The following is a 21,970-nucleotide window of genomic DNA, read 5'->3' on the forward strand; positions in this document are numbered from 1 at the left end:
CCATGTTCCATCAGAAAATGAAAATCAATATGACTTGTTGTGCTTCAAATCCCGGACACTGATAAAAGCTGATTCGAAATCCTGACTCTTTTGATTCGAATTCCGGACAGTCGATTTTGCGCATGAATCACACAAATTTGGACTGAAATTTAAGTGAATGGCATTCATTAGGTCTGAAATAAGCTGTTAACAACAAAACAAACGATATTTTGTATAAAAAAAATGCTAGAATTTAAGGAAATCAGAACCATAAATTTCTGCTTTGCCTTCCCGGTGCTTTCACAGTTTTGGTAAACTTAAGTTTTTATTTAATTTAATTGTTTTAGCATTGGCTACAGCATCCAAACATATTTGAAATGTAAGTTGACAAATTTTGACAATAAATATGCGAACTTATATCCATATATTTGATAAAACAAGATGAAGCGTCGAAGTCGAAGTCGAAGTCAGCTTTCCAAAAACTCAAGCAACAGAGAAATTTGAGTCTTTTAATAATTTTTAGGAAAACCTTCATTAAAAGCAGTTTTTACATTTAATGATAACTACACAAAATTAAGATCCATTTCAATATGTTTAGAAATTTTATTTTCGTATGTATTGTGTTTTAAATCAATTAAATAAAAAATATAATTTTAATAATTTATAAATACATAGATCTAAAAATAAAGTTATTTTTACGTTTTCTTTATTGCAGTGTTGAATAATGTTCTTTTGAATTTCTTTAGGATTTTATGGAATTAAGATTTTTTTTACAAACAATTATCTGCAGTTCGTAGAATATTCAAATGTCTTCAAAAATAGTTTTAAAGTGATGCGTAGGGTTAGTGAATTTTCACGATTTCGCGGACAGCGTGAAATTCGTGACATTCAATAATTTTCGCGATATCCCATGAAATTCAAGAATTTTTGGAAATCAATGCATAAAATAACAAATTTTACAAATAATTTAACAACAAAATTTTTAAGTGTAGATTTGATCAGTTTTCAATTGAAAAACATAAAAATAAGTATGCTGAAAATATAAATTTTCATTGAAATAAAAATGGGTCCCACCCGTGTGGATCAATCGTACCGCGCACTGGACTCACAATCCAGAGGTGCTGGTTCCAATCCCGAGGCGGGCGCTCTAAAATTCTTTGTGTAAATATGGGTATCCGGCGCCGTCGCTCCGTGCCGTACTCAAACACTAGGAGGAGCCCAGGGCGGCGAAAAAACGAAACTATTGGCACTACGCCCCCCGGGGCATGGCCTTCCTCTAACGTGGGATTTCTGCTCCAGCGCCTCTGACGAGACAGGAGAAACCGGGACCGACGTTTTACTTCACCATCCGATAGAAGCTCAGTGGATAAGGCGGGAATCGAACCCGCGTCTCATAGCATCATCGGGATCGGCAGCCGAAGCCGCTACCCCTGCGCCACGAGGCCCACCAGGGCGGCGAAGTCCTTGTAGATAAAAAGGAAGACACTAGTGGTTGGTACTAGCAATGGTGGCCGACAGCTATAAATTCAACTTTGTTTTTTTACAATTGATTGTGAACATTGTTTTTTGATTAACTTTAAGCTTTTAACAAATTTAAAGATTTGCAACCACAGATTATATTTGTTAATGCCTTTATTGATATTTTGTATTTTTTTTTCACAGTACCATGTAACGGTAAAAATGAATAAAGCGATAATGGGTAGTTTTTGCCTTAAATTAAAAAAAAAATGTTTTTCCCTGCATTTATTGTCACTTTTCGCACGATTGGGTTCGTCTAAACATATTTTGAATATAAGTGAAATTTCCATTACAGTTCGGCAAAGAGTTTTTTTTCGCCATATTTGTTCTAATAACGCATTTTCGAATACTAATGATAAAGTTTCATGTACTAGGTAAATTCCATGGAATAACAATTTTACTATCATTTAATTTAAGTATTAGGATGGTCCAAATCTGGGCTTTATCGGGGCTCCCATTTTGAAATCAAAGATTGACCCATCATTAAGCTAAATTCCAAATTTCAGCTCATTCTGACCACGGGAACCCCTCCCTCCAATCGCTTAAAGTTTGTATGGGAAAAATCGTCAAATTGTATGGAGAAAAGCAACTGTTTCAGTTTTTAACACCCTCTTAAGTATACTAAAATCTTAAGGCTCTGATAGGCATCATTCCCGATTGGCCATTTGGCGGCCACCTCTGTTTTGAAAAACACTCAAATTAGCACAGACTGGCTGTGCTATTAGAGCAATTCTCTACGAAATCGGTCTTTTTTCTTCAATTTTAATTTTTGTATTTTTTAATCCGGCTGAAACTTTTTTGGTGCCTTCGGTATGCCCAAAGAAGCCATTTTGCATCATTAGTTTGTCCATATAATTTTCCATACAAATTCGGCAGCTGTCCATACAAAAATGACGTATGAAAATTCAAAAATCTGTATCTTTTGAAGGAATTTTTTGATCGATTTGGTGTCTTCGGCAAAGTTGTAGGTATGGATACGGACTACACTGGAAAAAATAATACACGGTAAAAAAAAATTTGGTGATTTTTTTATTTAACTTTTTATCACTATAACTTGATTTACAAAAAAACACTATTTTTATTTTTTTTATTTTTTGATATGTTTTAGAAGACATAAAATGCCAACTTTTCAGAAATTTCCAGGTTGTGCAAGAAATCACTGAATTTTTTAATCAATACTGATTTTTTCAAAAAATCGAAATTTTGGTCGTAAAAAATTTTCAACTTCATTTTTCGATGTAAAATCAAATTTGCAATCAAAAAGTACTTTACTAAAATTTTGATAAAGTGCACCGTTTTCAAGTTATAGCCATATTTAAGTGACTTTTTTGAAAATAGTCGCAGTTTTTCATTTTTTTAAATTAGTGCACATGTTTGCCCAGTTTTGAAAAAAATATTTTTGAAAAGCAGAGAAAATTCTCTATATTTTGCTTATTCGGACTATGTTGATACGACCTTTAGTTGCTGAGATATTGCAATGCAAAGGTTTAAAAACAGGAAAATTGATGTTTTCTAAGTTTCACCCAAACAACCCACCATTTTCTATCGTCAATATCTCAGCAACTAATGGTCCGATTTTCAATGTTAATATATGAAACAATTGTGAAATTTTCCGATCTTTTCGAAAAAAATATTTTTGGAATTTTCAAATCAAGACAAACATTTTAAAAGGGCGTAATATTGAATGTTTGGCCTTTGTGAAATGTTAGTCTTGATTTGAAAATTCCAAAAATATTTTTTTCGAAGAGATCGGAAAATTTCACAAATGTTTCATATATTAACATTGAAAATCGGACCATTAGTTGCTGAGATATTGACGATAGAAAATGGTGGGTTGTTTGGGTGAAACTTAGAAAACATCAATTTTCCTGTTTTTAAACCTTTGCATTGCAATATCTCAGCAACTAAAGGTCGTATCAACAAAGTCCAAATAAGCAAAATATAGAGAATTTTCTCAGCTTTTCAAAAATATTTTTTTCAAAACTGGGCAAACATGTGCACTAATTTAAAAAAATGAAAAACTGCGACTATTTTCAAAAAAGTCACTTAAATATGGCTATAACTTGAAAACGGTGCACTTTATCAAAATTTCAGTAAAGTACTTTTTGATTGCAAATTTGATTTTACATCGAAAAATGAAGTTGAAAAATTTTTACGACCAAAATTTCGATTTTTTGAAAAAATCAGTATTGATTAAAAAATTCATAACTCGGTCAGTGATTTTTTGCACAACCTGGAAATTTCTGAAAAGTTGGCATTTTATGCCTTCTAAAACATATCAAAAAATAAAAAAAATTAAAAATAGTGTTTTTTTGTAAATCAAGTTTTAGTGATAAAAAGTTAAATAAAAAAATCACCAAATTTTTTTTACCGTGTATTATTTTTTTCCAGTGTAGTCCGTATCCATACCTACAACTTTGCCGAAGACACCAAATCGATCAAAAAATTCCTTCAAAAGATACAGATTTTTGAATTTTCATACATCATTTTTGTATGGACAGCTGCCGAATTTGTATGGAAAATTATATGGACAAACTAATGATGCAAAATGGCTTCTTTGGGCATACCGAAGGCACCAAAAAAGTTTCAGTCGGATTAAAAAATACAAAAAAAATCGAATGACCGAAATCCTAGAGAACTGCTCATTAGCTTGATTGTTCCAATTGTTCAATATTATATGCAAATAATTTGTTTTTTTATAGTTTTGGAGGCTGCACGTTTGCAAAAAAAAAAAACAACCTGTTACAATCAAGTCTAAATGAATTAATAAAACAAGGCATTGACATTATAAAAGTTGAACAAGATATTTTCTAAATTACTGAAGATATATGTATGCAACAACTGTAAACGTATTATCAATGGGTCCCGTGGTCAAATTATTCTAAAAGGAACCCCCAAAACTGCCCAACGCGTAACCTTTGCTTACCTGATGGTTTACCAAAACCAGCGACATAGACCGGCACAATTGATGGATTTCGGAAGATTTGAACTGCAAATACGAATCATTTCTTTCCTTTTTAAGGTTCACTATAATTGTCTTCACATCGGGTTTTATTTTCTCTCTCTCTCTCCTCTCTTCCTGTTGGGAGTTTCAAACGGTCACATTTACTTCAAGTCACACTGATTACATTTTTCCGGCTAATGATGGTTTCTCTTACAGCTAAGCTACTTTTACTGAGCATCATCGTCACAATTAACTTCAGTTGGCAAAAAAAACGTTAATTAACTGTTGATCCTCCGTTTCTCAAAATTATGGCACAACTGAACGAGAAATCATTCTGCTAAACTGATCATTTGTGTGCGCATCAAATGCTGCGGTGCAGTGCGCTAAGCGTTTTCAAAGCAGACGCAAGTCTCAGGGAAAGTGGCACTTTTTCTACGCTTGATTGCATTTCTCAGAGAATTGCTCTGCGGTGATTAACAGAAAAGATGGACGAATTCGAACCCAGAGTTCTATATATTTACAAGCATCATCTTCTAAATGTAACGAATAAATTAAAGCGATTCAATGAGCTCGGCATTCAAACTAAGTTTGTTTCTTATCATCTAACCAACATGGAACGATTATAATCCCATTAAACTCACATTTATATGTATAGCTTCTCGTTTAACATTAACTAACGCACGATAGATTTGCTCTCATCGTGCTTTTTCAGCGGCGTGCACTAAGCGCACTCTTCTTCTTCTAATTTGTACGGCTCTCGTGAAAGGTAATTAACGCAAATCATACTCGTGTGTGAGTGTGTGTGTGCCTTACAAACGCCAGATGAGGAATAAAAAGACAACTGAAAATCATTCGTAGGGAAAAACGTAAAGATCAAGTGGAGTTACAATTCGCACGTTGCAGTCTCTCAATTCACAATTAACCCACAATTCAACTCTGCCCCGGATCGCTTTTATATATTTTTTTAAACCCTTAAAAGATCTAGAGAAAGTTAAAATTAAACGTGTCCAGCACGTCAACCAGGTTGATCTGCGGCTCACGAAACTTGGAATTTAACTGTAACTGATTTCTGGCGTTCGGTCTCAACCTTTAATCCTTCGGCTCCTCTCGGTACCCGTCCGAGTACTGCTCGCGGCCGGTCATCTTCAGCATCGCCTTGCTGTCGGCGTTCCCGTCCAGCACGGACCGCACGGAGCTTTCCTCCTGAAGGAAAAAAAGGGTCAAATTTGTATTAAATTTCCAACTGATTCAAGAAAAAATTGTTATACCGATTCATTCTCCTTGACCGGTTTGTCGCCGACGCCCCACACCTCGACGTTGCGCACGGTGAACTTTTTGGTGGAGCTCATCTGGAAGTAGCCCTTGAAGGTGGTGCACGACTCCGAACACTCGCCCTCGCCGTACTCGCTGTCCAGCCAGAGGCCCCAGTAGTTGTGTTGGCCGCCGAGACCCTAGAATGCGGATAAATCATTTTGGATGAATCTTACGCTGAAAGACCACAATTTGATTACTTTTATTGAAAAAGTTTTTTTTAAAGATGGTAAAAATAGGCAAAACCCACAACTTCCAATCATTACCATAAATTATATATTTTTCATATTTTGTAGTTTCTTTGTCGAACTTTTGTCTGTGTTTTCACATTTTATGCTTATTTTGACTTTAAATAACGGGAATGTTAGTCAACAATATGGTACCGTCTTCTGAGGCGAATTGGGACAGCAGTTTTAGCAATGTTACTCCCTAATATTTTGATTTTTTGGAACGGTTGGCCCAGATTCAGAGCAACAAACTTCCCAAATTTTAAGTTTTTAAGTGCTCTAAAACATGCTGTCCCTATTTAAACTGTAGTCCGGATTCACCCCAGTTGACGGAACACAGAAAAAAAATTGGTAATAATCTTCAGGGAATTGTGACAGATTTTGTGCCAAAAAAGTGTCGTAACTCATTAGGAACTGGTGAATTCACATCAATTTCTGATGAATTTCATCAGTTTCACATTTTTACACATTTTTATGAAAAATTACTCAAAAACGAAGTAATATGTTCAACCTTCCAAGTTTTTCTTTTCTTTTTTTTTTGCTTTGTGTAGTAAAAATGTTAAACCATTTGCAAAGACACACAAGGCTAAATAAACCACCACCAGCGTTCGTTTTCTTAGCGTTCTTCTTCCAAATGCTTTTTGAAAATCAAAAATTAGATTGAAAATAACGGACTAGTTTGCATTGGAGAAATTCTGTACAAAATCGGACAATTTTGCTATTTTTTTTTATTTGGCTCAAACTTTTTTGGAGCCTTTCCTAAGACCAAATAAGTTATTTTGTGTCATTGGTTCACCCATATCCATACCCAATCAATATTGGCAGCTGTCCATACAAAAATGATTCGTAAATATTCGAAAATCTTTTTTTAAAGAAATTATCTGATCGGTTTAGCGGCTTCGGCTAAGTTGTACTAAGTTGTAGATATTGAGGACTCTGCAGAAAAAATGGTCACTGAAAAAATGCATTTATTAATTTACTCTTCTTTTATTTTTTTATTTTTTAGGGAACAAAAAACTACAACTTTATAGCCAAGGGACCATCCATAAACCACGTGGACACTTTTTTGGTAATCTCGAACCCCCCTCCCCCCTCGTGGACAATTGCCCATACAAAAAAAATCTTTTTTGTATGGAGCGTGGACAATCGCCATACCCCCCCCCCCCTCTAAAGTGTCCACGTGGTTTATGGATAGTCCCCAAAGAAAAGTATTTTCAAAAAAAAAATCCCGGGTTATATTGCTTTTGAGAAAACTGTGTTATAAAGTGCCCTTTTCCAGTACACTTCAAGTACAGACTCGATTATCCAAAGTTTCGATTATCCGAAGTTTCGAAGTTTCGATTATCCGAAGTTCGATTATCCGAATGTTTTTGTGTGACTTCTGATAATCGAATCACGAACAAAAAACCTTTTTTTAGAGTTTTTTATTATTTTTCACTTTTAACATCAAATTCAAATCTGCGACCCCATTATAGTGAATAGTAGATAGCCTTAAAAATAACAAAATGCATATTTTCAATATTTCATCGCCGCCATTTTGGCCGCCATCTTGGATTAAAAATACTAAATCACTTTAGAGTATTTTGGTGGACATAATATTTGAACAAACTCTTTTTTAAATGTTTAAAAGTTTACGAAATGGCAAGTTTGCTGTAACGAATAATATCATTATGAATATTATCACGAGAACATTGGCTGATTCCGATTTTCACAGGTTTTCACAAGCTTTAGACAATTATCGTAATAGTCTTTTTTAAATCAAACTGACGGTTGAATAAAACATTCTAAATAGCAAAAGCTTTGATCAAATAATTTACAATTATAAATAACAGTCATTGTCACATTAAATTCTGTACCAATCCGTATTATACTATAAAAAATCCGTACAAAAATCCGGCCTGTTAAAAATTCGCGAGGAGGGTCGAAAATCTGTATGGTATGGAAAATATCCACACAGTTGGTAGCCTTAGTTATATTAGAGACATGACCAGTATGATAAAAAACATTGTTAGATAAAGATGTGTAAAATCTGAATTGTGGTCGATTCTAGCGAAGTAGAAAAAAAATAAACCCTCATTAAATACTCACTAAACAATAAAAGTTTGTAGGTATCACTCATAAGGATTCGTATGTTGTTTTTCCGAAAAAAACTGGATTTCTTCCGGTTTTTTAGAAGAAGTAATGGATATTTTTAGCTTTTCTGAAAAAAAGCATATGATTTGAAACAACATGCAACATCAACTCAAAAGTGATGAAAATGCATATGGGTCATTCCATCTCAACTGTGCACGAAAAAGAGCAAATTTGAAAATTACCCTCTCCGATCCTGCTCAAATTTTGCAGAGCTGTTGATACTATCAAAACATGCAAGAATCCCGAATTTCATCCAAATCGGACCACCCCCTCCAATTTTGTACCTCCCCAAAAAATCGACTTTTTGGCGATTTTTGACCAAACCTCCTAGTTTCAAACGACGATAACTAAGGAACCACAAATCTTAGAGGGTCGGTTTTAGACTCAATTTTGAAGGAAATTGGACGTAGAATCCATTTCCGTTATCAAAATTTTGATTAATTTATGTTTTCTACCTGTATTGCGCAATTGAAAACTTTAAACGGCCGTATCTCAAAACACCCCAACTTATTTTTTTTATTTGACCTCACCATCGTATTTCCCGGCCAATTTTACATAAGAATCACTTATCGACAGAAATGAATATGTTTCGTTCCAGAGATATCGAATTTTAAACTTTTGTGTTTTCGAGATAACCTACATCAGCTTCATTCGCCACATCTGCTAGAATCACACAGGCGGGCTGATCAATAACTGCTACTTGGTGTTATGGGAGATGATTAATTTAATCTATATTTCTATAATGTTACGCAAATATTTATTTAAATGGCTAATAGGGGAAATTCTCGTATGTTTGGCAGGTTAAGTCCTCGCTCCTAGTTTTGTCCAATTTGCTCATTTTCACTATTTAAACAACAATTTTTGCAAAACTTTTGATTTCAGTTGAAAACGCTTTTAATCAGCTGTAATTGAATGCCAAAGCGCTGATATGGCAACATTAGAGGAACGCTGGAATTAGATGCTGTTTCCGTACCTTGATCAATCTATTTTTGTGAAAGGAATATTTATTGGGTTATTTTACGTGTTGCTAACCGTTTTAGAGTACCTCCGAGGCCATGACTAGGGCCTTCATCATGGGCGGTAGCAAAATAGTGCCATTTAGCAAAAACCCCAAAACCTGCTTTATTATTATTATTATTATAGTTTATTATTGACACTTTACCATAATTTGGCAAATCCGATTTATGGTTTAAAAGATTGATCATATGAAATCAATTTTTATATTGTGAGCCAGCTCCATTTGATTAAAAGAATCCAAGAATGATGTAAGAAAAAAATACTGTTGTTAAATTTGGGGAATCAGCCGCTTTGTAGCAGATCAATCTTTGTGATTTTCTTACATTTTTCAGTTTTATACTTTCAAGAAATCCTTTTCCTACTCCTTGTGATCGTCCTTCACTAGAGTACAACGTATCAACAAATTTTATTAATTTTAGTTCATATTTTTTACTCAGTAATGTATCGTGCACTTATTGTTCAGTGATACTAACAAGATTAATTGCATTTTCCTGCTCGCTCCGTCGGAATCCAATTCTGCCCTTTACTGTGTGTCGTTATTGCTCTGTCCTTTGGGTTAGCACAGAAATTCACTTCATTCATTTTTTTGAGCAGATAAACATTCGTTATTTAACTCCAGTTTCCTACAGTGTTATACAGTCAATTTTTTCCCAATTTGATAAAGATTATTTATGATGAAATATTATTTCAATAAATGGCCAGGTAGCAGTTATTGATCAGCCCGCCTGTGTGCTTCTAGCAGATGTGGCGAATGAAGTCGATTTTTGGGGAAGGTACAAAATTGGAGGGGGTGGTCCGATTTGGATGAAATTCAGGATTCTTGCATGTTTTGATAGTATCAACAGCTCTGCCAAATTTGAGCAGGATCGGAGAGGGTAATTTTCAAATGCTGTTCCGCTTCAGATGGAATGACCCATATGGGACATTTATGCGAAAAGGGGCAGTATTGAAAACAATGAACTGCGATAATCATAAGTTCCAACTTCCTTGGTTCCGTAAATGCCTCTCCTCGGAACAACGCTGTAAGCTCCCGGCAATTCCAGGATGTAAACAATTGTATCGACATTTCTATTTAGATATCCAGTATCGAAAACTATTGAATTGAGAAAAGTGAAGTATTCCCCTCAACTCACCAGCCCGTTCGGCATCGTCTGCTGGTGCAGGTTCAGATACTGGTAGTGGTCGTTGTACCCGGACGCACTAAAGGTGCGCATCTTTGGCCGCAACGTAAACAGAAACGACGTATCGTTGCCCAGATAGTTTGGCCCGAGGGCCCACGATTCCGTTGCGTACCCGCCGAAAATGTACCCGTTGGAGTCCTCCACGATGAGCACCGTTGGGCCCTGGTCAACGATGCGACCTGGAAGAGGATAAGCGTTTAGTTTGGTTTTTCTTGATTCGAAGAAAGTTCTCTTACCCAGCAATGTGGAGAAGCTTTCGCCGTGTATTTGGGACGAAAACAGGAAACGCCACTTGTTCTGCTGTGCCGTGGGCAGATTCGCATTCACAAACAGCATCTGAGACAGGTCGGTGAAGGCGGGATAGTCCGGCATGTACTGAAGTCCCTCGCACAGCGGCAACATTGTGTGCAGCACAACTTCTTGCTGGGGGACGTGTTCCTTGCGCTTGCTGGCCTTGCTTTCGTCCCCGTCGGCATCCTTTCGCTTCTCGTCGGAGCTGTTTTTCACGTTTCGGTAGTTGTACAAGTGGGAAAACACGTGTTCCAGCATTTTGAGAAAGATGGGATTTAGGCCGAGCCTGTTTTGAGGGGGGAGAAAAATGAAGGGTAATTATTCTTCAATCGAGCGTGAACGGAGATTGATTCGTGTGCTATTAAATTTGAATTTTGGAAACTTTGACAAAGTGAACTCTTTTTACCATCGTTCGGCGTCCGCCCTGGTGACCTTCTGCGTGCCCTGTTGTACCACGTCATAGGCTAGGCTCTCGGCCAGCTTCTGGATACACTCCTTGACGATTCGGAACCCACGGGACTCCCACGATTTGAACTCCGGTCCTCCCTCGAGCCTTATCGCACGCATGTAACTGCTGACTACGGCCTCCACATACTGCAAAAAGATTAACAAATTACCGAAACAACAATTTCAATCTACCGCATCTATCAAACCTCTTTGATTAACGGATATGCAATCTCGGTAGACTCCGAGTCCGGCGACTGGCCCAAACTACTGAGCAGCACGTTGATTCGCTCGTCGCGGGTCCCACGCACGGTGTACACGTAAAGTTCGGCAAATCGCGGCAGTTCCACGAATCCGGCTCGCGAGCCGAGCGGTCCGAACAGGAAGTTTGTAATGTACTGAGCCAGTCGGGGGTCCATCTGGGAGCCCCAAAATTTCTGTACGCGAATAAAACATAGATAAGTCATGTCCACAAATGAGCCGACAATGAGTTACCATCAAATCTTCCTCCTTGCATTTGTCGGAGTTTTTGCTGACCAAGCGGAACGAGCTGGCCACCAGCGGGAGTTCGCTTTTCTCCAGCATCGGACACTTTTCCGCCAGTTTGGTGCTTGAGGAGGCTAGGTTTCCCATTGTAATTGTACTTTGTTTTTAAGACGGTTTGTGTGACTAGATTATGTTACTGAAAAAAAAATAAAGAAAAGATAGGAACATTAGATCAAGAAAGGACAGAAGCGTTTGCGTTTAAAACTGTGATCTTCAGCCAAAACTGAACCATTCTCTACGACAATTTCTTCAATTTATTTTTTTTTTATATTTTCTGATTTTGCTAAAACTTTGCTTTTTTTTCTTGGTTTGATTTTCTTGATTTTGTTATAGCTATCCCTTAGACCAACAGGGACAATTTGTGTAATTTGTTCGCCCGTATAAGCACAGAGTACCTACTCTGTGGTATAAGGCTCCATACAAGTTTGACAGCTGTCAATACAAAAAATATAAATACAAGAGTTTGTTTTTTTCTTTTGGAGGAATTTTAAGAACAAAGTATGTAGAGGAATATTCAACCAAGTAGGACTGATGAGGCACACGAATTTTTTATTTCATTTTTGAATTAACTTTTAAAGTTTCCAATTTGTAATTGAAAAGCATTTTACAAAAAAAAAATAAGGCGTGCCTTTTTGTGATTTGGTTAAGTTTATTTTTTACTTAAAATAGTGTCCATAAGCTTGTTTTTGAAAAGTTTAGAAATTTTTCTATAAATTTGACAAATTGACAATTGGACCTATGTTTACTGAGATACAGCGGATAAAGAAAAAGAAACAGCAAAATATTTATATTTATATAAATTAGTCATTTGTGAGTTTTTCTGATCTCTTCGGAAAAAATATTTTGAAAATTTTGGAATTACTATGTTTAATAAGTTTTTTTATTCAAACAACAATTTGTTTTAATTTTAGATTTTGTTAAAATCTCATTAACGTTCCAGAGAACAACTTTGCTGAAAAGAAAAATTTATCCACTTTCAATAATATTACAGAATTAAAACATCGTAAACTACAACTTAAGCTTCCTACGGTACTGGGTCCTTTTCGGCTATAACTTTTGCAGTGCTATATAAAAACTAGAGCCTTGAAATTTTCTGACATTAAATTACTAAACATATACAGAAACGAATTTTACAAAACATTTCATCCTAGTACGACTCCCAGGGGCGTGTCCATAAGAAAAGTTAATTTAAAGTCGAGTTTAAAGTTGTTGAGGTCCTTTTCGACCCCAGACTTTGAAAAATCGTCAAAAATCCAGTTTTTGACCAAATCCGATTCTCTTGGTCGCAAATGAAAGCTACGGGTTTTTGGCGATTTTTTCAAGTTTTGGGTCGAAAAGGACCCCAATACTTTATGTGTGATTTTTTTTTAAATACCAAGGGAAGGTGAGCCTCACGTTATTTCAAAATCATGACTAGATGTGTTCTACAGGGTCCTAAAGGCCTATGTAAATTTTTATGTACAACGATAAAAAAAACGCGATTAAAAACCATTTCTGCTAACTTTTTTTATTTTTATGCAAAAACAAATGACGACACAACCATTTTTTCGATGTATCAACTATGGTCCCCTTGGAACGAGCCAGAACCTTTTCTGTCAAGAAGGGCCGAGAAGTTATTTTTTTTTTTTTATTGATTTAAAAATTCATTTTAAAACCTTGGCAGTCATACAAAGGGTCATTTTGGTCAGAAAAATAATCTTTATTACTGCGAAAAATAACATCAGAAATCTAAACTTAATTTCAGGACCCAATATATTTTGCATAGCACAATTGATTGTAAATGTTTGTAAATTTCTTACCCACTGATTTGTTAAGAAGGTTTGAAAAAAATATCCAAAAACTAAGAGAAACTTTAAGTATTTGTTTAAAATTAATCTATATTATCTAACATTGTTAGAGTTTTGAAAGTCGTTTTAAAAAATATTTTCGTCACAATCTTTGTAATTTCTAAGAAATTATTCAAACAAAATGTGACCATTTGGCCAATTGGTCTTCTTGGATTTTTCACATTCATAATTGAAACCAGTCTAGTACCAAACAGCAAACACCAACCAGAATAAAAGTTTGCCTTTCTCACTTGCTGATACCATTTTGGTACAAATAATACGTTAACCATTCAAGCCAAACCATAATATGTACTTTGTCTGCTCATGTTTTCACCCTATACCTGGACGCAGAAGTGTAATTAACTGCTCTCAGATTCCACAGAAATGATTCAATTAAACTTTTGGATTCGTTCTCGTTTCACAAACAGATGTGGATTTTTCCTAACATATGAAAACGTAAAAGTGAACAAGAATCCACCAAACGGTGATTCATTACGAAGCACTTTCACCTCATTCATTCATATCTTGTCAAAGTCGGAAATTGCTACACGCTGCCAACGTTGCACTATGGGGTATTTCCATATAAGCGAGCGGCCAAAAATATTTTTTTGCTTTTTTGTGACTTTTTTTGTGCTGTTTGTACTTAGTATAATGAAAACAAATGAATTTTGATATTTTTCCAAAAAAAAAGTTTAATTTTCGATTTTTTCATATATTTGAGGCCACATGCATTAAAGTGGTGAATTTTAATATTCTTGCTCTGTCTATTTGATGCACGGAATGGCGGTTTATGCTATGTTAATGTTTCTGATTTACGTTCAATCTCCCTCCTCTTTTTCTTGAGTTTAAATCCACCTCTCTTTGAAGACCCCCTCCCCCCCCCATCCTTCTCCAATTAAAATTTGATTTTTGCGGTGTTTTAGAATTTTAGACGGTTTATTTTATGGAACATTGTATGGATTCTCGTCCACGTTTTTGGTTGATCCACTTGCAAAATTCACGTTTTCCACGATAAATTCTTCTAAATCAAAATCACTATGTAACCGATTGTCGTTAGATTACTTCAAATATGAACTTCTTCTATGGGCTTTTGTATACCTCGTTTTGAAGCTACAGAACAGCATGCGTAGTTTTTCCTCTGTGGGTTTTTCCTGAGTTGATCATGTGATGGTTCTGCAATGTTGTAATTCTTACAAATATACTCGAAAGCAGTTCTCACGTTTTCAGAATAGTGCTTCGTTATATCGTACAGGGACACTACGGTATTATTATCCATACTTTCAAAAGAACACAACAACGAACTGATATGAATATTCGACGAATCGTTTCTGTAAAATACTTAGAATAGGAATTTCTAATTTTATTAAACGTACCTAAGTACCAACAAAGTCATGAATATCAAATCAATTTCAAAACATACATAGCAGGTACGTCATTTCTGCCTCCGCAGGTAAATAATGTGATTTTAACCAAGCGTATACGCGAAATCATTAATTTTCTTGCATGAATCAAAATGTTCAAAATGGCATAACTCAAAAAGTGCACATAAGTGCACTTTGAAATTTGGAGACAAGTTAGGACATAGTTCAAATTTTAAGCTGCAAAATTTTCAGATCGCACAAATGCACACAAAAAAAGTACTCCATTAACAAAGTTGAAAAAAACTAAATTTTGAATAAAAATCCATCTTTTTTGATTTTTATTATTTTTTTTTAGCCTGTAAAAGTGTGTTTGTAAAATGTTATTGAAAAGTTGAATCAATTACCTTTCTGAATATATATAATGATGCAGGAAAAAATACATAAACAGCTACACAGTACAACTATGAAAAATAATCATTTTTTTGTCAAAAAACATGTTTTTTCTTACCATTTTCGCCTTTGAAGGTCTGCAATTCAGTGAATTTTGAACCTACAACTTTCAAACTCCGGATTTTTCTTAGTTAGAATGTTTATTTTCGAAAAAAAATACCAAAAAAATAATTAGAGTATGTCGGTTTTTTGATTTATGGCCGCCTGAAACCCCATAGTGCGTTGTAGAGATTCAATTGACGAAGTCCATGTCCGACAGCAAACAATCAACCACCGCGTGCTTTGCCAAAATCCGGTCGTAATCTTATCAAACCGCACACCACACTGACAAATTGCTTATTGTTTGGCAAATCTCAATCAAACCTCGACACGTGGGACCGGTAGCTTGGCGGCCGCTGACTAAGCCACCCCTAGTCTGGTGGTGGTGTCACAAAAGATGTAATATATATAAGTGACGTATTTTGGGCCTATGTTAACTTTTCTATCTGATGATCGAGGTCAAAGTTACGGTCAACTACCCTATTTTCTCATTTCCAACGCAGTCCCAGTCTATAGGATTCTCCCGGTGGAAATAACAGCACATTATTGAGTTAGTATAGCCTGGCTGGCCGTATTGCTACCATAGTCAACCGACGACCAGGGATGATTATCACACACGCCCCCACCGCAATATCAGCTTTACTTGTGCTAACTCCAGTGTTGACTCTTGAACAGCTGTGTTGCTGAGCTGGACAAAAAGATAACAGTGTGATAGTTGGTTTATTTTGTTTGTCGACACAGGTAGATAAATGCACATTATTTCAATGTAGCGTTTGTTGCTTTACAATCAATTATCTCGAATGGAAAGTTTCTAGATTATGCGTTACGATAAGATACTTTAGCTTTGTATTGATTTGGAATAATAACCCCCTCTCAAAACTCCAACTCTAAAGTCCTCAACAAAACTTTTAACAAACTGCCCCATTCCAATCAACAACTATTGGTTTCGCATTTCCCGATAATGAATCGTGACGGTTCCCGGGGCAGCAGCTGGCAAAAAAAGCAATTATCGCTTCGCTGGAATTGAATGCAAGTTCAAAGTCAACAAATAAGTCACCGGCAGGGAAACATTTATGAAATCCCTACCCACCAACCACCCAACCAACCAGCATCATCGCCAACCACTGCTCTAAAGTTTTTTAATTAGGATACTTTGTGTTGTGCCTCTCACTTCAAAACTTTTGCAAAACACGTGCCCTCAGATGGGCTCGAGCCGACCATGTTGATTCACTACTTTGGAAGTTAATTTATATAGAAATTTGAAAGTTTTAATTAAATCATTATTTTATTGTCTGATGTAGGCCGCTGCAAATATTTTCTGAAGTTTATGTAATTTTATTAAATTAATTTTTTAATTGAAGTAGAAGTCTACCCAACTGAAGGGAGCGTTCTTTTATTAATCTATACTTAAATATTTTGAAAACATCTGATTGCAAAACAACTGGACTGGTGTATAGTGCATTATAGCATGAGCACGAGCATGAGCATGAGAAACCACCTATGGTTGTCCCTCCGTTGCTGAACAGAACCGTAATATCCTTTCGGCACTACTGATCATAGGCTTCGACGATCAAGTGGTGTTTCCCTCAACAACAGCATGTCTGAATGCGCTGAAAAGATAAAACACCACGATTGCTAAAACTAGATCAGTTGCGAATAGGTAACAGTCATTGGCCACCAACGGCGCCCGCCATGTCAGTTTGTAGATCTCGAGTTTAAGGGACAGGAATGTTAGTCAGCACAAGTTGCTACTAGACAAGGACTGGTGTATAGTGCATTATAACACTTTTTTCATTCAAATTTTTAAACGATGTCTAAAATTTTTTTTTTTAACTGTAGTTTCTGTTTATCATATTTTGTTAATAAAACAAATCTAAAATGTATAATTTTTGGAAATTGCTTGCCGACTGTCACTTTTTTTATGTTTTAAGGTTCGACTCTGCTTTGAATTAAAAACGACAGGATTTTTTAAAATTGTTCTTTACCTGTTGCACAAATTTTCTTGAAACATGAAAATCGTGTTTTACACCATTTTTTACTCAATGAATTTAATTTCACACAGGTTTTAGAAATGTGGATAAAAATGCAATTACAAAACTCAAATTGGAATTACCTAATTTTCAAAAATCAAAGCAGTGTGACAAAATTTAACACACAGTTCATTAAAAATCACTAATTTTTTGTTAGGATTATCAATTACTGAAATGGCCTTTTCATTATCAAATTCCGTCATCAAGGGTGGCATCGGGTCTTAAAGATTTCAGCATTGTTGTATGGCCCAATCTCAGCCCCAGACTCAATGTATGACTCCTGATTACGGTAGTTTTGAATAGTGAAAAAAACACATTTTTAATCAAGTGCTGAGAATTTATTGAAAAATTGTACAAAATAAAAAAAAACAGGCCCTAGACAAAATTTTAAAGCGAGTATGCATAAGATTTCCAACCTGTCCATACTTTTTGAAGAAAAATCAATAACACAACTCGACATTTTTGAAGTTGATGTCAGTAAACGCCTCAGTTTCGTCAAGGTATGATAGATTTGGGATCCCTGGACACGGTCCAATCAACAGAATTGAATTTTAGTGAATTCTCTGCAAATAAATAAAATTGTAAATTTGGGTATAAATGCTATGGAATCATGTTAAACAACCATGCCTTCATATGAGCAACCATGCGCACCCCCTTATTTTTGCTTCCCCCTAAGATAAACGTGGGTGCGCATGGATGCTTAAGATAATTCCATAGAATTTGTTCCCAAATTTATAATTTTATTTATTGACAGGGAATCCACTAAAATTGTGTTCAGGGAGCCCAAATCTATCATAGCTTGACGAAACTGAGGCGTCAACTTCAACAATGTCGAGTTGTGTAATTTCTGTTTTAGACGATTTTTGCAAATTCCCGGTATTTTTCCCAACACGAGTGGTACAAGATAAAATGTATTAAAAATCGCAAAAATGTATGGGGAAAAGCAAACACTTCAAAATTCCACCAAAGGTGACGTGAAATGTGCGGATCATTGTCAAGTGTGAGATTCTTGAGTAAAATTTTATGACAAACAACTTGGTCGAAGACCGGAAAACGATCCGAGTTAACCCAGACGAGTTATTAACGATTTATAAAAGACTTTAAACTTTGACGACCTATAGCGACCCTTAAACTTTAACCGGTTTCGCTCAAAAATTTTTATGTTATTTATTTTTGCCTAAGGAATCGAATCAGGGGATATCTCTGAAATTGATTTTTTATTGTCACCCCTACTGGAAATTTGACATTCAGTCTCCATTTAAGAGCTGAAAAGTTCAACATATTAAACAAACGTTTCAGGGAAATAATCAAAAAATACTATATTAACATTCTTTCAAAAACTGTTTTTCTGCAATCTTCGTATTTATCAATAACTTGATAAACCTTTTTGGATAAGTATACGACTCGTGCTGAAACATCTTTCTTTTTTAAATTGTGGATTAAATTATTATTTAATAAATCGACGCCCGCCTGCTTTTTGGGGAAATTTTGAACACGTTCACAGAAAAAAATCAATTCCCGTAATCGTGAATTAAGTTCACGAATGTGAGATCCACGAAGGAATTTATTCATGAGTATGGTGCATTTGCACCATAAACGTGAATATATTCCTTCGTGGTTCTCATAATCGTGAACTGATTTTACCGTTTCGAGAATTGATTTTTTTCTGTGTTGAGGGGAAACACAAAATTCAAATAAAATTTACATTGGCCTTATTTTCCAGTTATCAGACGATATTCTCAATTAGATGGTGTCCAAAGTTCGTAAATTATAAAACATTTTTTAGTTTTATGTAAAATATGACTGCAGAAAAATATCTATCCTAAAATTCTTCGTGATGTTAACGATTGCTTCAAACGCTGCAACCCGCTGTAACCGCTGAAGCTCTACTATGTTTTTGGGAATTATCTGATTATTTTTTGTGAAGTAATCCGTTCAATCCAGGTGTTTCATAATTGTGGGAAGTTCATAGCATCCCACAATTATGGAACAGACGTAAAAGACGTATAAGCTCAGGAACCAAATTTCGTTATAAATTCATTGATATGTAGCGATGTGAAAAGCCTTTTGTAATACTTTTTGTTTCTAAATTTTGAAAACATGGTTAAAAATTTGATGTTAATAAAATTACGCAAAATATTTAAAAAAAATCTATCTTGGTAGTTTAGACCGAAATTCAATCATAAAAAGCTGTTTTTGTAACATCCAAGTATAAAAAATATAAAAAATACAAAACAAAAATAAAACGTCATTCCTTAGGCCTTCCATTTCAAGATTTTCTTATCGAGATGAGGAATATTTCAGCTTTAAATTTTACTTTTAAAGCTAGAAATCAAGAATGAATTTTGTCATCGAGTGCCAGAAAAAGAATCAAACTGAAAATTTGGAAAAGCACATTTTCTTCAATTATGCAGATGCTATTTCAATTCAGTTTAATCGCCAGACCATTGGATAACTGGACCACAGCTTAACTTTCCATAGAATCCCGACCACGAAAGAGATGCACTTTCGTCTACTCAAACATACACACACACATCACAATCTGTCATGCATGCAATTTCTGACCTGACAACCCGTCACCTAACACTGCAAATTCAATCTGTTACAGAGAGCCCTTCCCTGGATGTAATTCCTTTGAGCTGTCCTTGTTTTTTTCCCTCCACAGGTGCTAAGTTTCTGATTTGCATACGACACCATCACGGAATAAGTTTCATTCCATGTTGCTGTATTTCGCACACTCCTTTGGCGAGAGATTGCGCCCGAGGGCAGACTGGCTTGTTTTCCCGGAAAAAAAGCTATAAAAAGAAAATTCATCAAACTGAATAGCTCAGATTTCAGTCCGAATTCAGCTCTGAACAATCACCTGGGACCGTTCTAGTGCTAGTCTTGTGTGGTTTCTAGTTTTTGGAGGCATATATATTTTCAACGAGTTATACCGATTATTTATTATTCAAAGTTTTCTCTCACCTGCTGGTTGTGGAGGGCCAATTTTCCGACGCGATGAAACCAATGTGATTTTTGGTGGTTTTGCAAACTATTTGCGTGTAGTTGTGCGCTGCTGTTTGTGCGATGTGACTTACTAATGTAGTAATTCAGGACCAAATCTTCGTTCGAGAAGATTGAAACGCTTCACATGACTTCTCCTTCTGAATGGCTTCATAAACCTTGAACTTCTTTGAGGGGCAGGTTTTGTATGCAACTCACATTTCTGTCACGTACCACTTGCTACTTAACTATATAGACAACACTCTGCCAATCAAATCGAAACTTACTCACTGTGGGTATTACTGGCAGGTTTACGTACGACTGTATCGATACACATCAAAATTGGCGTAACCTTCAATTTTCAACTAGCTCGTTGCAATGTCACGAACTTGCTCCAACTCGCCAAAAACACTCGCTATAAACAAACACTTTCAGTCTCGGTCGATGCGTAGAATAATGATTTTTCTCCTGGTTCTCCTGGAGGCTGCAGCAAACTTCACAATTGTAGACACTATTTCGACACAAACTCGGACTAGAACTGGTTACATTCAGACGGCAAATGCTGGTGGGTTTGTTTGTTGGTTGGTGTCAATTGAGGTATGAGCTTCAATTGCTACACAATTCGTCACATTCGGTGCAGGTTGGTTTTCTTGATTATCTTGGGAAGCAGTCAAACTATGTGTGGTGGAGACTACGTATACGTAAGAGGCTAAAAGAACGCACGTCCGTCGCTGTTCACGGTACAACACAGAGTGAGGTGAGCAGCCAGCATGCAATAGGCAGAATGGATGCAAAAGAATGAGGACTGTACGACTGTAGAATTCAGCTCCACGTAAGTTCAGTGAGGAATAGAAGACATGTCCACTGAATACCTACTTCACTTGGTGAGACAAAAATCATAAGGGAATCAGAATATTTAATCCAATAGGATTCTGGATATTTTATTTTTTTTACGATATCATAACACTTGTTGAATTTTCGGCAGATATCTTGTTTAATATTGGTACAATCAGTTAAAAATAAAGCTAGATTTATTTATTCAAAAAAGTTGCACAATACTAGGGTAAATTTCAAAATAACCTAAGTGATGTGGATTTCGTATGAAGATAGGACAGATAGGTATTCTAGAACAATTCGTAGTCTGATAATTTTTTTAATGAATGGATACCCTTTATGACTTAAGAAACATTTTCGAATTCTTAATTTTAAATTATATTTTTTGGTATAATTTTTTTAAAGTTATTCAATAAAAACACGTTTCAAGTTAACATTAATAGTTAATAAATCCTTGCTGTCGTGCTATCTTGTCACACGTCAATTTTGGGCCAAAAGAACGCCATTTTGTAGGGCTCACAATGCCACACCTGTTGTCCATCACAGAATTCGAATTCAATCCTGAGATATTCAATGAAAACCGAAAAACTTCGTGCATTGTTGTCACTTTTCATATGGAAGGAAGTTTCGATCTTGTCGTGCTATCTTGACACACCCTGAAAATTGATGTAAGTGCGACAACTGGCCAAAGGGATTTCGGTTCAAATCCCGTTTCAAATGCGTACAATCCTAATAAATCAGTATGTCTAACAACTAATTCCCCATATAGTGACATATTATTTGTGGTATAGTGAACTATACCACAAATAGTTTTTACTATTTAGGAAATTGATTGTTAGGCACACCGATTTTAT

The 21,970-nt window shown here is 35.6% G+C and overlaps 1 protein-coding gene across 1 annotated transcript; it reads right to left on the reverse strand.

Annotated features, from left to right (window-relative positions):
- Positions 1 to 5,370: 5,370 nt before the first annotated feature.
- Positions 5,371 to 21,047, reverse strand: LOC120413621 (MTOR-associated protein MEAK7). Its single transcript, XM_039574528.2, has 8 exons — positions 20,265 to 21,047; positions 11,541 to 11,727; positions 11,255 to 11,482; positions 11,008 to 11,195; positions 10,547 to 10,887; positions 10,263 to 10,489; positions 5,710 to 5,892; positions 5,371 to 5,644 (listed from the first exon to the last, which is right to left on the reverse strand). The coding sequence occupies exons 2-8, from the start codon at positions 11,676 to 11,678 to the stop codon at positions 5,531 to 5,533; spliced, it is 1,419 nt and encodes a 472-aa protein (XP_039430462.1). The 5' UTR covers positions 11,679 to 11,727; positions 20,265 to 21,047; the 3' UTR covers positions 5,371 to 5,530.
- Between the last annotated feature and the right edge of the window lie 923 nt (positions 21,048 to 21,970).

The sequence above is a fragment of the Culex pipiens genome, chromosome 2 (genome assembly GCF_016801865.2).
Source record: "Culex pipiens pallens isolate TS chromosome 2, TS_CPP_V2, whole genome shotgun sequence".
NCBI classification, from domain to species: domain Eukaryota; kingdom Metazoa; phylum Arthropoda; class Insecta; order Diptera; family Culicidae; genus Culex; species Culex pipiens.